The 18909-nt window shown below is 36.1% G+C and overlaps 1 protein-coding gene across 1 annotated transcript; it reads left to right on the top strand.

The window, feature by feature from the left end:
- Positions 1 to 18498, top strand: LOC142986544 (uncharacterized). Its single transcript, XM_076135059.1, has 7 exons — positions 1 to 168; positions 2921 to 3038; positions 4315 to 4476; positions 9738 to 9971; positions 14577 to 14708; positions 15678 to 15850; positions 18106 to 18498. Exons 1-7 carry the CDS (start codon positions 80 to 82, stop codon positions 18194 to 18196), a joined length of 999 nt encoding a protein of 332 aa, XP_075991174.1. The 5' UTR covers positions 1 to 79; the 3' UTR covers positions 18197 to 18498.
- Positions 18499 to 18909: the final 411 nt, after the last annotated feature.

Here is an 18909-nt window from a genome sequence, read left to right as displayed (position 1 = left end):
CACGCGGCTCAATGTAGGTATTGCAAGTTGGGAAGCTGACGCATCGTGTGGTTAATAAAGTTTTGTTTTGTTTTGTTTTATGAAAATGAAATATAACGAGCTCGGTACGACGGGAATGAAAGTGTCCCATGTTAGTATAGGAGGCGCTGCTTTTAGTAACATTTACGGGTAACTTTTTTGAAATATTTTGTTATTAATGTTTGTTTTGAGATTACGACTAATGGTCGGGATTTTTATTAGCGGCCCAACAGCGATATGTGACCGGCTGCAGTGACTTTAACGTTTTTTGCTCTGTTCAAGTTATTTATAGGAGATGTGGCAACTCAAATGTGTTATTTTTTATAGTGAACCGTCTAGCGAATTCGTGTACGGTTTTCTTGATCAACTTCACTACGGTCAAGGTCATTTATTAAGATCATTGACATTTGATTGCGTTCTTTATATACCTATGTCATGTCGCATACATTAAGTAGGTACTGTATCTATGTACCAAGCTACGGTAGCTACTACAATACGAAAAAATACTATTGAATTAATTTGGGCGTGGTGGCTGACTGCCTACAAAGACATGCTATTAATATTGTATTATCGTTGAACATGTCCGCGACCTTTTGACGGACCTTGATAGTACCTAGGTCACAGAATAAGTAAGCCTAGATACCAATAAAAAAAGAAGGTAGTTCGAGTATGCCATTTGACTTTCGCTTCTTGACCGTTCATCTTATTGTAATAAACACATAGGTAGGTACAGTAGGTAGTCATATAAACGACATAAGAAAACTTTTTTAAAATCTTTTTTGATTTATAATGCCTGCGGTAAAGACTTCGTGTATCTTAGTTACCCTACTTTATTTTAGGCACCTTAGTAATACCTATCTGACAAAGAATACATCGAAGAAAGTACCTAGATAGGTACATAGAGTAATACCTAACTATTAGGTACTCGACGTAGCATAATGCTACTAATACAACAGCTATAGATAACATAATTTATATAATTATGTTGTTATAACACTTTATCTGGCATTATGTTTACGATGAGGTAACATACGTCTTTATCTTTAGAAAAGTAAATTTAGCGGTTATAAATGACCCAACCCACGATAGCAACTTGGGCGGTATTTGTGTTGGTATCTCTAATTTCTCTAAGATATAAAGATAAAAATAATCGGACCAACAAAGATTGTTTATAAATATGTTGAAGTCTCAAGTTTCTGATGTTTCTTTAGTTCGCGATTTCTCATAATAGAGGTATCTATTTCTTATTATTGAGTGGTTTGTTTACCGTATTCGTTAACCGTTTGTTAGCAGTTCGTTTGTCCGTGCGTATATAAAAAAATATCCATGACAGTATAGTTTTTTGTTTACTAACTAGCTTCTGCCTGCGGCTGAGCCAGCGGATTGGTTTTTCAAAAAAATAGGAGCCAATGTCCCTACCCAGCACATATTACTTTGATAAATCCATTCAGTTACCTAGCTATGAACGCGTTTCGTTATAGGCATGGTATTTGATTGTTAATAATAGGTATAATTATGAGAACACTTCTTTCCTACCAGAATTAAATAGGCTAGGTCTCCAATCAAACGTTGTTTTCTAAAATCTTTGGTTAGGTCCTAAGTTCTACAATTTTACAATCCGCACTTAAAGAGCGTTTTGTAATAAAATATGCGTACCCTAAGTTAGATATTTCATTGTTGATATACCTATATATTATGCTCTTTGTGGTATACAGATTCTACAGAATTTATCTAAAAGCCTGACACTTCTGTTTGAAGTCTTAAATGGAGTCACCGGACATGGCATCGTAAAAGGAAACTAAAGGAACCGTTAAGAAAACGTCCACTTTTTATAGTTGCTTTTACTAAACACACTATGGTTTTTAACTATCATTGCCGGTTAATTCACCAGGCTTAGTCGTAAAGTAAAATTATTTCATCGCATCTCGCATAAAAATACCTCATACGGAAGCCTATGACTAAGTACTTTTTGTTTTATGAAGAAAATCGCATCCAGAATTGATTATTATAGAGAAGTAAGTATTCCACCAGTTTGAATTAGCTAGGGATACCACACTAAAACAATACATTATTAAATATATTTTTTACATAAACACTAATTTTAAATTACGCATTGCATTATGTAACCAACAATAATGATATAATTAATATACTAATTAAAATTGACGTTTAGTTGGCAACTGTGCGAGCCCCTAATCATTTTGTTTTCGGTACGATTACACAATATTCATCATCAATCATTTAACATTAGCTTTCCGAACAATTAATGTGTATGCTAATATGAATTGATCTGCAATACTATAATTAATAGATGGATGAAATGATCTGGGGGGCTATCACGTATCTCAATTGACAACCATTTGAAAGCCACTATCCTGTCCATTGTTTTCTCCCTTAGGTTATAGTGATTAATACGTTACGTCAAAGCAGCAATGTACTGAATAGTGACCATAGATTTGACGTATACTAACTGTCAACTGAGATACATGATAAGCCCGCTGGTCTGTTTTGACCACCTGAACCACAGAACAGTAAAAATGTTACATAAAAACTCGCTGTACTGTTTCCAGACTATTCCAGACTGTAGTCTTTCAATAAGTACTGCGAGGGGTCTACTCTAATAAAAAGAAAACGAATATTCGATGGAATTTTCATGCGATTCTTACCACAATTCCATTTGTCCGAGATTTCGTTCGAACCACGACACAAGAATAGAAGGCATGTTCATTGGCTACTCATTGCTCCATGTGTGAAAATAAAACAGATTAAGTTTTAAACGAACTTTTTCCACTTTTGCGAAATTCAGTTTCGAGGAACGACCGTAGGCCTGACGTGTGTTAATATTTAAAATCCACGAGACTATTTCGGTAACTAAAATTGGATTTTTTTTCGATTGTTCCAGATCGTTCGACGAGGAAAGGAGTTTCGAACTAATAAGGGAAACTTTAAAATGCGGAGTGAATTACTTGGAAACCGGTCCTTGGTATGGCCAGGGCACTTCTGAGCGCACTATCGGCAAGGTGACTTTTATTACTTCTCTGGGATTTACTCTTAAGAATTTCCAGTATAGTACCTAGTCGCAACCAATTAAAAGTAGTTGCTTTTACTTTAGTGCTTTGATTAATTAACCAATTAATAATGAGTCGAACAGAAATACCTAAGAGATGGTCTGACGAAAAGAAACGAAGGGATTAAGAGAGATGAATAAAATGAATGCAGGGATAAAAATTGTAAAGCCCGGGGGAATACGATACTATGAATCTTATCGATGACGTGCTCAAAAAGATCAGGTGCGCCGTTCATACATATTATTATGACTTGTGTGAATGGTAAAGTATTAAAATAACTTATCATTCTATTGAACCCGGGGCGTACATTTATAAATTACTTACTCGAACACAGTCATAGAATTTTACTATTTTACTTGCAAAAAACAATAACTAGCTATTCGCGATTCTATCAACGAATACATCGGAAATCCATCAATATTGTTTGGTCCATTAGTCTCTTAATTGTACGTGTGTAGGAATTTATACAGATATGTCGAGTACCATCTGCATTGCTACGGGATACATTTGGACGACGCGTCACTCAGTGACAGATGGGATTGCACAACTCCGCCAGTCAGTCTCATAAAGGCTAACGCACTCAGCCACTATCCGCTTTACCTGTATTATAATAATGCCGCGACTATATTGAAGACTCCCTTTCTTTTTATTAGATAGGTACCTCAGAACACAGTAGACGGGATTAGCCTTATTGCTCGGTTAGAGATTACGCCAGAGTTAAGTACCTGACTGAGGCACTTTATATTTCTATCTGCAGTTTTAAATTATTCTATAAAAAGAATTTTTAGTTTCGGTATTTTTAACTCGGTGAATTTTTCTTTTGTTTCCTTTCCGGTGTCATTTACAGCGACGTGCCAGACCATTTAAATGTTTTTTTAAAAGGCTGTAATAGCGGCCCGTTTCACCTCTGAATAACTATCAGTCGAATTAATTATTTAATGATTTTTTTCCAAATTTGGTTATACATTTTATGTCACTGTTTATTTTTTAAGTGGTGGGATCTTGGCTGTGTAGTATTTTTACTCCATGGCCTGAAAATATGATATGCAAGTAGGCGAGGGGCCAGGCCGTGCGCCACTGGTAATTAAGTCGGCACATCGTTCACTACCTGACCCATAATTATTAGATTGACTCCTTGACTGTCGGTCTACTTCTTAATTGCTTTTAACACTTGCAAGTTCCCCCGTCAATATGAATTTACAGCGACTATAATAGCGCAATGTTTCAGGCACTGGTCGGAGTACCAAGAGACTCATATTTCATTGGAAGCAAAGTGGGAAGATATGAGTTGAAGACAGAAAAAATGTTTGACTTTTCTGCCGAGAAAACTGAAGCAGGAGTGGAAAACACGCTTAAACTTCTTGGTTTGGATTACGTGGATTTGATTCAGGTCAGTGGTATACGGTGAAGAGTAAATATTTTGCTGAGTAAGTAAGGAGCCTAGCCTAAAGAGCCTTTCCAGACGAATGTATAATGTCAATGCGGTGGTTTCTCTGTAGTTAAATGAAATGCGAATATGCAATGGGACATCACGTCTCATCAAAATTTCTGGATTTGATTTTGTATTATGGTACTACACTGCTTATTCCGAATACATCTACGTTTGTGTTCTTTTAGAGATAACTAAGGTCATAAACTAATATTTTCGATCATTTAATTTGTTTCTTATCTCAAGCGTGAGTTAGACCACTGTTCTTGTTCCTGGTAGGCAATTATTAGCTTGGTATTGAAATCGTCCATGTGCATTGTTTCTTAATGTCGGCCATGTCAGTAATGTGCAGGTCAAACACATTGAGCATGTGGGCGGGTGCCAATTTACGATATTATTGTTCCGGCCATCCATCTCATGTGAGAGAGGGGACACTTGATAACAGTTTCATTAACAGTTGCACTGTTCTTGACCTTATACGTACGAGTACTTGATTGACGTTAGAGAATACTGTAAAATGTTATTGAATTTATATTCTCTCAAGGTTCGGTTTTTCTTTATCGCTATAAGAAAAATCGTTCAAAACCTACCTATAAATACTTATCGAAAATTTCTTTACTGTATCAACCACCACATCGGTTCGAAAAGAAGCGAAGACTTGTCTTTTGCTGACAAAGAACGCTTTTCGCACCATAGCGAAGCAAATTCTGTTTGATAAAAATGTTGCGACCTAAAAGCAGTTGACTAAATATGAATGAACCTAGGCACAGCGGAGCACAGCTCAATGTCAGTCAATATTCATAATAGAGTGATTGTTTTCATCATGGAAGCACTTGAGCGGGTGACAGATACAATAGATAAATTGCTGTCAATCATCTTGCACCCAAGTACGCATATACGAGAGGGAAAATCGCGACAAATAGAATAGTATAGTCTTATTCTTGTCACTGTGATATTTTACGGGATCTCTAAAGGGGAGACGACTAAAATTTATATTCTTTTTTCTTTGGTAGGTAAAACGATGAAAGGCTTAAATACGGTAGCCGTAATTGAGACCGTCTATCTTACCGCTTTCGTAAGACCATGGTGGAAAGATATCGCCCAAGACCGAGAAGTTTAAGGATTAAGTGGAGACCTTTGGCCAGCAGTTGGATCCTGCCATGCTTTAATCTATCCTTTTAAACTTGGTCCTGTGCGAACTCATTTTACGCTCGTACTAGTTCTTTAATAATTCAATGAAAATACGGTGGTGGTGAGGTCTTACTTAGTGAAACTGATATATTTCACAAACATTTAAGTAGTTACTTATTTTGCACTAAATGCACTATTACCTACTTTATTTGTTTCAAAGATGTTTTGTTCAATTATTGCAAGGTTGCTTGTAGGTTAATAATGTTTGGCAAAGTAATTAAAATATGAATGAGTTAATAGCAACAGGTGACTTGCTCATCGCAAAAATGTAACAATGAAGGTCGTTGCATTTCTCAGTGATGCAAAAATAATAAATACCGAATATCATTAAATGCAGTATTCTAATACACATATTCTAAAGTCTTAGGGTGGAAATTGTAAGTTCAATTTAGTTTTTTGAGTCCAAGATATTCCCTTAATACTACCTGTTGCAGATATCCCATTTCGGAACTATAAACTTCTTCAACTTTTGAAGTTTCGTGTGTAGGACTAATATCTAACACTGTAGGGGAATAATGCGAACGTTTTCACTTTTTTTACTTGACTTTTAAGGACATCAACTGGCTGGCTGGTCGCAAGATTTCCACTTACGGAATACAATAGTACAGACCTACAAGTATCTACAGTAGGTACTAGGTACGAGTAATAATTTTACTTTATTACAAAAGTTAAATCATATTTATTTTCCTTATTCGTCAATGAGGTTGCACGTGCCTAAAGAACAGTACATAATTTAGCTTCCTATTATATTATTATACAAATGTATCAGTCACCCAAATCATCTTGTATAGTAATCATTATCTTAATAATGATTTAACAGGCTAATTGAAACACATCTACGTCGTATTATCTGTCTAATTATCCTAATTTTGTGGTGTACTCGTGCGATAACCCGTTGGGTGTTATGAAAGCCTTTCAATCGATCACGAATCATAGTCTGTGTTTATAAAGTCGACTTCCATCCCTTCGACTAGATGTGACCAGATTAAAATTTTTGAAGTGGGTAAAAGAGAATAATTATCACTTGCTCTAATGGTGAAGGAAAATATCGTGATGAAATCTTGTATGGCTAAGAATTTGTTTAATACATTTCTTGCGGGTAAGCAAAGTTTCGAACCTGCACTTCTGCGTCAGCGTGGTGGGCTCAAGGCATATTAAGCCCTCCCTCTTTCGGGAGGAGACCCTTGGCCAGCAGTAGGACAGTAACGGGGTAAAAAAAACAGAAAATAGAAATCCAGGGAATAACTTTCTCAAGTGAAAAATAGTCCATTGAAAAGTTACTGTACAGTACTCTACTGACCACCGCAACTACACATAAAAAAAAATATTGCAACTTCTTTAAAAGTTAAGACTAAGACCTAAAAATCTAACATACATTTCAATGGACAAAAAGTTCGAATAAGTATCCTATCCCAAACGTTATAAGTCAAATAAATGTGCATACATAGCTCGTTAGTACGAGTAATTAGTGTCCCTAGACGAACCAATGACTCAAAATTGCTTTCTCGGTGGAGGAAAACGTCTACTTAAAACCATGCATGCCTCGAGGCAGAGAGGTATTTGAACAGTTCGAAAATAAAAGGAATCCCGCGTTTTTACAGCGCGGTGGACGGGACTGTAATCAGAACTTAAAGGTTACAAATTAGGTACTATTGTGTCAAATAGCTAGAAATAAGCTAAAATAAAAGCTAAGTATGCTGACAACAAATGTTACAGTGGAGGACTACTATTCTTCCAATAAGAACACCAGTTGCGAAGTGATATATTTATTTTATTTTCTTCAAATCTTCAAAGTGGACTGTATAATTCTATGTACTTTACAATGTTCATACGCGTGAATGAAACGTAATATTTTATGCCTAAATATGATTCCATCGATTCAATCGTGCAGTTACAGTCTAACAACTTATTAGAGAGCCTTGTATGCAAGTTAAATGGTTAATGAAAAACTTCAGAGATCCACGGGCTTAAGTAGCTGACAGAGGTCTGTTTTATATTGGAAATACTCAAAATTACTAATTGAACCTAGATATATCGTGCATTATATGACTCTTTACTAAAGTTGGACCATAGTTATAGATATCTGTTTTATATGAGTACTAGCGGCCGCCCTCGACTTCGTCTACGTAGACTTTATTTGTCCCATTTTCAGAACATTTTTTTGCTAATTTTCATTTAAAAGGTTTTTTCCTCTACACTGCTTAGGAATCTTCACACCAAATTTTAACTTACTAAGCTAAGTGGACTTTGCCACTACATACATATTTATAGCATCTGTAGAATAAAAGCCCGATATTCATCTTTAACTTTACTTATAGCATATGTTTACCGTTCAGATTTTTTTATTGTAATGATGTAATACGCTGTTCCCAGTATTTGTTATAATTAGATGCCACATGCCGTTAACTAATAAGAGGCGTCTGCGGTCTTTCTTATACATTTTTGTGCTATCATTAATTTTATTTCATCGCCATGCCCAATATCAAAATGTATTAAGCGGTATGATCACGGTAGCCATCTTGTAATATTGTACCACATTCAGATTGAAAGAATACAAATCGTCAAGTGAATATTCATACATATATACTATACATACATAATATCACGCCCACCCTCGCCTTTTTCCATAGGGGTAGTCACATACCATCCTTAAAAACTTCTCTCGCCTTATCCGTACATCTTGCGTACAAATACTATACACCTGACCTTTTTAATAATAACCCATAATAGCTACTATCCCACTGCTGGCCAAGGTTCTCCTCCCGATCGAGGGAAGGGTTACGACTCGCGTCCACCGCACTGGCCAAGTGCGGGCTGGGGACTTAGCATGCCGTCAAGATATGTATTGAACAAATCACATCGCATAATATGATGTGAATATTCAAGCATAATTAAGCCCAACTATACTTGCCGTAGCAGTTTTGTAGCTCATAAAACCGAGAATGATAATAATGACAAATTATCGTTATAAAAAACCGGGTTATCTCGTGATAGTCGCGGGCTGTTTACATTGTAGAAGTAATTAGCCTCACTCGGTGCATATTCTGTACTATACGATACAGAAAATGTTTGTTATTTTCAAGATAATTGCGGTGACGATCAGTGATGATTATCAGGATACCTAATGTATCGTGATAATCATCACTGATATTTATCACTTCGAAGCCTCGTTGTGAATATAAACGTAGACTAATAATATTTAATATTGTGATACTACAAGACCTGCAACGATCAGCGCCTCTATCGGGCGTCGTAGAAAGTATTTTGGCATTGCATTTTATAAGTCAATTTCGCGATACTCAATAGTTCCAATTGTAGAGAATCGCGCTACTGTTTAGCGTAATAAAAGTTTTTACCAACTAACTAAAACTCAGTTGTGTACAAAAGACTGGGAACGATACGGAAAGTTCCGTCGCAGATTCCGCTTCAAGTATACCTAAGCATAGTTTTAAGATAGGATTAAGACTAAAGTAATTAGTCTATGGCTCTATGCGCTTCGTAGTTTTGTACAATGCTCATTTGTTGAAGCACTACCGTCATTGGACAATTTAATTATTGTTTCGTAATTTTCCCTACGTTCGTTAATCGCCGTTTTCTTCGTTAATTTTGCTTCCATCTATTAAATTAGATGTTTTACTTGAAAAACAATCTCGGCACTATATACTATTTACCTTGAGTTATTAATTAACAAGATCAAAGTGGAGCGAAATTAGTAGTAAGTAGTTAAACGGAGGTTAAGTAAAAATCTTTCTTTATTTTATCTTTAGTTCTTTGTGTTGAAACATTGAAATTAGATGGAGTTAGCACTGAATAAAAAACTTACTGTAGGCTGTAGAATAATTAATGAGTATAGTATTTGTCTAAAATGTTGAGCACCTGTTTTACCCACTCCAACTAAGTATCGGTTAGCTTAGGTGCATTTTCGACATTTGTGTATCATACATTTCCTGTTACTTTTATCCATCGGGTAGGATATCTGACTCTACACAAGCCGTGAAACTGATCCTTAATAAAATGTTGGAATGTTCTAGATACACGACGTCACCTTTGCTCCGGACACATCAGTGGTGCTGAAAGAAACGCTACCGACCTTGGAGAAGGCCGTGCGCGATGGTAAAGCAAGGTACATAGGCATCGCGGACTACGACCTCGACCTGATGAAGGAGATCATTGAAGAGTCAGACGTGAAGATATCCTCTATACTGTCTTACGCTAAGTGCACTCTCCATGACAACAGGCTGCAGAACTACACCGGCTATTTTAAGGTGAGTGTTAAAACAATTATTTTTTTATAGATCCTGTACTTTATAACTATCTACTATCTACAACCGGCTGGGTATCGGATTATTTTGTATGAAAATCTGATCAGCGCTAGCGGGTACTATAGGAACAATTTTTTGAGTAAATTTTAAATGTCAAAATCTGGAACTCGATAGGACCGACGATACAGAATTGCGCGACTGAACACGTGCATTTTTTATTCTCACATCTGTTCAACTTAAGCGTTGCATGTTGATTATTATTCTGTATCTGAACCTAAAGAAAATAACGTGGTTTTGGACTGGTACTTCGTAAATACGCCGTAAACTAGCTGATCGTCAGTAAGGTTTGAAATAATACAAATAAAAATGTTCTTATCATATACGGTTAACCATAGGTTCGAGGCGCCCATAGCCAGTTGCGCTCACCGGTCGGTAAAAGATCTGTGGGTTAAGCAACCGTTAGCGCGGTCATTCCATAGATGGGTGACCCACTATGCGGTCACCCATGAGTGTACATGAGCTGGGCGTCTCCGTGCTTCGGAGGGCACGCAAAAAGTCGGTCCCGGCTGTTGTCTACTAAGATAACAGTCGTTAAGCCATGTCAAAGGCCTCCCGGGCGGCTTGAACAACTTTGACACTAGATTGACCACTAACCATACGACAAACAAACAAACAAACCATAGGTACCCATAATTAAAGAAATCTATTGCCAGGAACGCCACAGTACGTCATTCTCAGAATGTCATTAGCGTTATAGACATGCAGTCAATATCTTAGCTCTCCTGTAAATATTACTTGCTATCTCTCTTGCTCTATTAATCGTAGACTCATGTTCAGTATTTATTCATTATTCATTAGTTGTATAGAACATAGATCAATGTCGCGTAAAAATCCCGATTATCAATCATCATGGATTAGTATAAATAGAGCGATCGGGACATCGCTTGGTCATACATTAATCTGGCCAAAACTATTTAATTTGAACTAATTTTGTCAAGCCGATTACAGTCAGACGGTAATTAAATACCGCGTGCTGCGATTCCGATCAAATTAATTTTCTGCCATGATTATGACGCCAATTTGATATTAAATTAAATTATTTATTATCCCGTACATTATGGTTGTACGTTCGTTGCATCGTGCATATAAGTGTGAAGATCCCGGCCACGAAAAAATCTTGTGAAATAAGAAATCCTTAAACCCGAAAAAAATTTCCCTTCTTCGCAACTTATATTAAAATTTTGAGTTAATTCTTAGTCTTATTCCTACATGCAGGAATTATTGTCCTTCAAGTTTATTAAATAATATAAATCGCCGTACACAATATTAATATTTTCTAGATTTGGTGCAGAATATATTATTATAACATTAACTAGATCTGTTTATAGATGTTTTTATATGTGTGTATTAAAAGACAGGATATAGTAAAATCCTATGAATAGATAGTATATTTTATTTGCCCATTGTTCCATTTAGAACGACGCAAAGAAGTCTATAACACCAAAACAAGGTGCTGATTACGTAATTCACAGCTCTATGCTATAGCACTATTATGACTTTTGTTATGAATAAGTATAATAACAGACACAGGTTCAGCTACAAACGGCTATAAACCCGGTTTTCTTGGTAGTCTAACATAATTTGCGAAATGAAGGTGCATTATAAAACGGTGAAATACAGGAATGATTTATGTTACAAAGAAAATCATTATACATTTCTTGTGAAAGTCGTAGTTTCCATGCAAACGGCGCCACAAGCGAAACACCAAGATTATAGAGGTAGAGTAGAATCTTAGAGCGCGTACGAAGATCGTTATCTAGGCTAATGTCAAGGGCAAAACGATTAGCGTTTGTGGGCGGAACGGCAATTTACTACATCATTGTCTTGGAAAAAAGAACCGCTGCACTTAGAGATTATTATTGTGACACAAAGAAGTCTTTCTTACATTCTTTTGTTTCTTGCAAACTATCTTCTCCTTTACTGCAAGGGAAGAAATCTCATATGTAGAAAAATCCCGGAAAAACTTGAGTCTCTAGTTTTAAAACAATAATAGGTTAGGTTTATGTTCGCCCTCGTTAACTGAGAGGTTCTTAGCTTTTTAGAGGCAAATTAAAGAACAGGTAGGTACTGCAAGAATAAGAATAACACACAAGAAGGGCGGTCTCAATAGTGGGGGTTGAAATGACTGTTCAGGATAGCTCAGACTCAGAGCGCTCACATTATAAACCATGTCTCTCATTTTTGTTTAAAAATGTTTAAACTAAATCTTTAACAAAATGCCGTAACGAAACAAACGCACGAAATAAACACAGGTCTTTTTAATGGTATTGCTACAGTTTGTCGCATTGGCCACTAATCCTCTTACCACTTACAGCTTGTGAGCAGACGCCGGACACGCATGGGGGAATGTAGCAAAATGTCATCTTGTAACTTAAATAATAAAATAAATTACGCTTTAACGGACTTCTTGTGTAGTTTTTATTTTTTAATAGTTCAGTGTAGAGTAAATATTTTCACATTCATAATTAGTTTTGTTTCGCGGTCGAAAAAAGGTCTAAAGTACGTTTTTCAAACTGTGTTATTGCCAGAATTCAGCTTAAAGATTTTATTGAACAATATTTTGAATGATTCCCATACATTACATACATAAAAATCAAACCAATATACTTATATATAATAATATTTGCAATCTTTGCGGTAGCTACCTTATTGCACGTTAAACTAAGCAACAAATTCTATAACATTCTACTGTATAATATGATTTTTTAGATACATATTAAAAATATACGTACCTCGTAATGCTATTTACAAACTTATTTTAAAAACTATCGAGGTATTTATTTCTATTGTTTTAGATTAGCAGATAAGATTATTAAGTTTACCGTCACTAATGAGGTAATCAGTACCTTTAATTACCTTTGAGTGTGATAATATTGTTTGTACGCTTTGTTAACACGAGTTGATAAATAAATATGCTGATAGTATCCTAGTGCAAGGTTATAGGGTTTAATAACCTAGGAATTCTGTAATTGGTCAACAGTAAGTGGTAGTATTTACCTTTCCTTGCAAGGCTAGTAAAGTCTAATAAAGATATATTATGATAACGTGGAATCTTACTGAAGACTCTAATCTCAGGAACTACTGGTACGAATTGAAAAATCTTTTACTGTTGGATGGAGCCTATTTATTAAGGAAGACTATAGGCTATATAACATCACGCTTCGCCCGATAGGAGCAGAGCATCAATAAAAATGTTTCAACAACGGGGAAAATTAAGACCTAGTCTCTCTTTTGTGACGCAAGCGAAGCAGCGCGAGTCAGCTAGTCTATGTAACTTCTAAATGAAAATTATAGGTGACTATCTTCATTGCCCACTAACATTAGCTTATGTCACCGGGTACGAAGACAGGACCAGTATGCGTTACACCGTTAAGATTAATCGTGCATCTTCTCAGTAGCCTCTGCTTTTTGTAAGGGTTCGATATTATTAAAGTAATTATTTTCTATAGCAAAACATTTAAAATATTTTTTACTACCCGACGCGGACACCCGGTCACGGGTGAACTGAACTGAAAGTAAGTAAGTCTGATGGGCTCTACCTTGTGACTAAACCAATGACCCGATTTTAATGAAATTCTGTACAAAGATAGTTTGGGTCTCGAGAAAGGACATAAGGTACCTAGTTTTTATCATGGAAATCGCATGGGAATTAGAACTTTGCTGGTAAAAACCTATAGAACTTTTTACTGACCTCCCGGACGATGTCGCAAGTGCTAGTTGACGATAAATAACTTCAAACTTTACCTCTTTAGATAGACATTCTAAATATATGTTAGAATTGTTTTAATTCTAAAACGTGTTTGCGTACCGTGCTGTTATTAGCAGCATGTGTGTGAGCAACACTGAACAAATAGCAACAAGTGGTCACAAAACTTAAATAATGTTATTATCGCGCTGCATTAATTGCTCACTAGCGGCAGTAGTGGTCACTTTAATATCATGTCGCTCTGCAAATATATATACATACATACACGTACATAATATCACGCCTTGGCAGGTTGAGACCAAAGAACTTCCCTTGCCTCATTCACAACCATACATGTTACATACAAATGCATATATTAGTAGATTTACCGAAACAAACCGCAATGCCTAGCTTATCGGATTGTAAGACGGTGTAAAGGTACCACCCACCCGTATTATGTAGAAATGTTCTCCGAAAAGATTGAAAACAATCTTTTTGCTATTTGTAAATATCATACATTATATTAGGTATATCAGGCCAGATGGACTTCAACCACGTATTCATAGCATTATTTTCCATGTAGTTTAAGAAGAGGTGAATGAAATTCATCCACGTTTCGCCGTTAACAATGTTCGTCCCAAGTATTAGAGGGCGAGCCTATTGCCATACACCGGACACTAAAATCTGTATTGACAATTTCTAATATAAATTAGAAAAAACCAATAGTTCTTTGAGAATCGAATCCGAGACCTAATAATCAGCGGTCGAAGCCACTATCGACCGCGCTATTGAGGCAAGGAAAAATAACCTCTGGAACAGTATCTTCTAAGTCCTTTTAAAAAATAGTTCATGGTGTTTTTCAGAGCAAAGGCGTCGGTGTGATAAACGCCGCGGCCACCGGCATGGGCCTGCTCTCGAACAAGGGTCCTCAGCCGTGGCACCCAGCCAGCGACGATATCAAGGCAGTCTGCAGGAAAGCCTCCGATTATTGCAAGGTATCACACACTTTACACACTGATAATAATCAACACTGTTTTAAGTCAGCGTCCTCTTTCAGGAGATTATAGCAGAAGATTTAAACTTCCGGATACTTGGGAAGTGTGTCACTGTAACTAGTTTCTTAGAATCTTTATTAATGTAATAATATTATCTGTGCTTGTAACCATTATGGAAATAAATGGCAAGTTCGTTTTCAATACGAAAGTAACATACATGCTCACAAACTTTCGCATTTATTACATAAGTAGGATATCTATAAGACTACATGTGTCTGTACATTCCAGTGTAATTAACTTCGCCTCCGCTAGCAGGTATTTACGCCATTAACTCCATTAGCCCCTCTAATTATGTTAGGAATCGGTTATTGAACAGTGAAACAGGAAGCAAATTGTTGTCACATCCAAACTGGCTATTACCGACGTAATACACAATTATAATTAACATTAAGGGTATTGAGTCAATATTACTGATTATCAACATATTATTATATCGGACATATTAATCGCAATTACCTGAATTATAACGCGAAAGTTTGATTTCCTTTGCTGTGCAATAATTTAGGGATTTTGCTACGCTTGCCCAGATTTCTTGTTAGCTCATAATGTAAGAAGGCACAATATTGTTAATAACTTACTTTTATCCTGTATTTTGCTAAATAGCTTCTGCCTGCGACTTCGGCCTGTCTAAAGATTTCTTAGGACAAAAGTAGGTAGGTACTTACTTACACGCCAAAACTACTCGACGGATTTTGGTGAAATTTGTTACATAGAAAATATATAATCTGGATATGAAATTATGTTATGCAAGAATTTTACGTGGACAAAGCCTAGTCGTCTTATATTATTTTTACAATAGTTTCTTATAAGTATTTAGTTGTATTGTGCACGGCCTTAATACAAGGCAATTTATCCGACGTTTGCAATCGTCTACTTATGTAAGACTTCTTAAGATAATTGTGTTTCCAGTCACAAAACGTCGAGCTGGCCCGCCTGGCGACCTGGTTCACTCTTAATCAGCCCGGCATTGACACAAATATATGCGGATTCTTCAACATAGAACAGCTAAAGGATACTATCGATGTACTCGATAGAGGATTAACTGAACACGAGAAACAAGTGCTGCAGGAAATACAATTACGGTGAGATTTTGTTTTTAAACTATTTATCGATAGTAAAATATCTTGATGCGAATTCTTCTTGAAGACTCTACCATCCTAATTGTTAGGAGCCCATATGGCGCCGAAAACATCGCTCGGTGGGTGATCCGTTTGCGTGCGTGTATGTGCGTTAACTTGAGTACGTAGGCTAGACCACGTGCAGTGTGGTCAGCGCTTTACAGTAACTGCGACAGTTTAAATATTTTTATAGCTTATCTTTAATAATTACTTTAAAAACAACTTCGACTAGATACCTACCTTGTTTATTTTGATGAATACTCATCAACATTGTTGCTATAAGTCAATCTAGATCTGCTATAACTACCTTGATTGATATACGCAAAATTAATTATTCTTATTAATCCTTAACTTCTGAATCGTTATTCAGGAGTTTGTGAAACCATGAAGTTTGTGAACCAAACGAGTGTTACCACTCGTTATTGACCGGATCAATCTCCAAAGGTTAAAAAAATACTGCAAATCAGTAAAAAAATATCCCAAAACTAACAAAGTCAATGGTCGAACAATATTCGATCCATCGACGTCATTAGTGTTCACAAAGTCACCCCTTCATACAAACACAGGTGTGGTGATGTGCATTGTTTACTATCGCTAGTACTTGGGGTGCACAAGTAAAGGAACACAACCGCCTTACGAAACGGTTCGATACCCAGTTTGGAAGAAAAATAAATAATTTCGAAAATCATGGCTCTCTATTAAAATTACATATTCTTTTCATTTAACTGTAAAGTACCCATTTGTCACTATTTTATTTATTAATTACACCATGTCGAAAACTGGCTAAATCCTAAAAACAATGGTCTTTAAAATTCATTCCTTATATCCATTCTTTTGTTTTATATCTTAAACCCAAAACTTAACATTGTTATTCAAAACATAAAGCAATCAAGAAATCTAATTAACGAAACCGACATAAATTAATCTAGAGGAATAAAACATTAGTACCTATTGTCCTACTTAAAACTACCTACTACCCGTACGTAACTTCAAACTACTGCAAAACTGTTTAAAATTACGCATCGATCCAACGTTGTCTGTCTACCCTTTAACAACAACCCCTTAATTATATTCGTTTAAGTTTTTTATATTGCGACAAATAGTAGGGGAGCGTAAGTCACCAGGTTGCGAGTTCGAGTCACTATCTATTTACTACGATATTTTAAATAAAAATAAATTACTTATATGTGTCATATCTACCTTTACCATATTTTTATAATTTGCAATAATTCACCCAATTAATTGCATAAGACTTTTTAAACCCAAATTATTTTTCTACAAATTAAGTTATACTTAGACGTCTATAATAATAAAAAATCAAAATCGTCAACAAAGCGCAATTGTCATCCGCACTGCGCCATCTCGGAGCCAGCTGGCGCGATTTCCTCCCCATTAACCTCGATTTTTAAAGTAATAATCCCAAAACTTTTGAAAAAAAAAAGCAATAACAAGATTTTTTCTTCTTCTAATTCTATATAAACAGAACCCTAAATGATAATAATCAAATAAACATATTTCTTTAAAGCAAACTTTTAATTAAAAAAGTTACACATAGCCTAAGGCTAGAGTGTTCTGCTAGGTATTTCTAGTAGTCCAAGCACAGGGTTGCAGGTCTGTCCGCATCGCCTGTGCAAGGGCGACTGAACAAATGTGTGGAACAGTCGGGCTCGAAAATTTCAGGGATCATCCCCCACCCTCTTATCATGAAAAATTGTCTCCACATGCCAAATAAATTCATGAGAAGAAAACAGCTATTGAAAATTATACATTTGAGACAAGTATTATATTATTAACGTAATTTTGTAATTTTTAAGTGTTATTTTCAATAGTTGTTTTTTGTCGACGCCTGCACGGGGGTGCGACCATCAGCACCTCGTGTGCAGGCTCGACTGAGAGCCTCACTCCGAATTCCTGTACTCTTCTAATTACATGCAGATCGTACAGCTCTCACCATCTGGTGTTGATACGTGAAATAAATTATGTTGGCAAAGGTGCAAGTGCATGTAATCACTGTAGTTCATACGCAACGGGATAGATGGATGCACTTTGCAACAAGGAGAAGCAGATTGGTCCATTAGATGACCTATAGGGCGCATGCCCTAAGTGCAGACGAATCAATAGCTAGGACTCAAGGGAGTCACACCAGTATCGTAGAGTAGGATAGTAGTGCCTCCTAGCTAAGCTCTATGCGACATGTACTGATATTGTTTTCCTTTCAGGTATTTCAACAATGCGCCGCTACACTGGGATAACGTCGAACTACCCGTATACAAGACGAAACTACAGGCTGCATCCGACGCGGCACAATAACTACCGGCGGGTGAAGAACCGTCGAAGAAACAGCAAGGACGGAGGCGCTGGCCTGCTTCAACCCTAGCACTTAAGTCTTAGTATAAGAACCATGTAACCATCTTTTAAATAAACGTATTATCAATCAATCTTATCTTTCGATAACCCATTTTCTTATTGGTGTCTATGACTATTGTATCTGTATGTTATAAATATTGTAAACAAATAAAATCATTTTAAACAAATAAGCATCACTTAATACCCCTCAAACCACCTTTTACTGTAAATTTATTGAAATAAATCATTGTATATGTACCACAAAATTTGTTTTATTTTGTAACAAATAGAAAACCTTAGAACAATCAATGATGAATCTAATTAGAGAGAGAATTATGTGGGATTCTTTAATCAATTAAATACCTACATACTGAGCCAAGTATAAAGCAACTACACGTTTGTATGTATATCAAACTGTAGAATAGGTTCGAGGGTATAAATGGTACACAGATAATAATAAATCTGTTATGAAGTCGCTATAGCTTTCTAGGTTTCAAATATTTTGGTTACTATCGCTAGACACCAATAAACAATCTAAAGTTTCCATAAGAATCTTCTTATGTAACCTCCTATGCTGCCTGAATGCTATTAAAGCCTTCTATCCTATATAGTAATTCAAAGTTAAGTTTAGATTTAATGCAGGGAATATAACTATACTCAGGCCGTTACAACAACGT

This window comes from Anticarsia gemmatalis, chromosome Z (assembly GCF_050436995.1).
Source record: "Anticarsia gemmatalis isolate Benzon Research Colony breed Stoneville strain chromosome Z, ilAntGemm2 primary, whole genome shotgun sequence".
Lineage (NCBI taxonomy): Eukaryota > Metazoa > Arthropoda > Insecta > Lepidoptera > Erebidae > Anticarsia > Anticarsia gemmatalis.
This window is presented reverse-complemented; position numbering and strand designations above follow the sequence as displayed.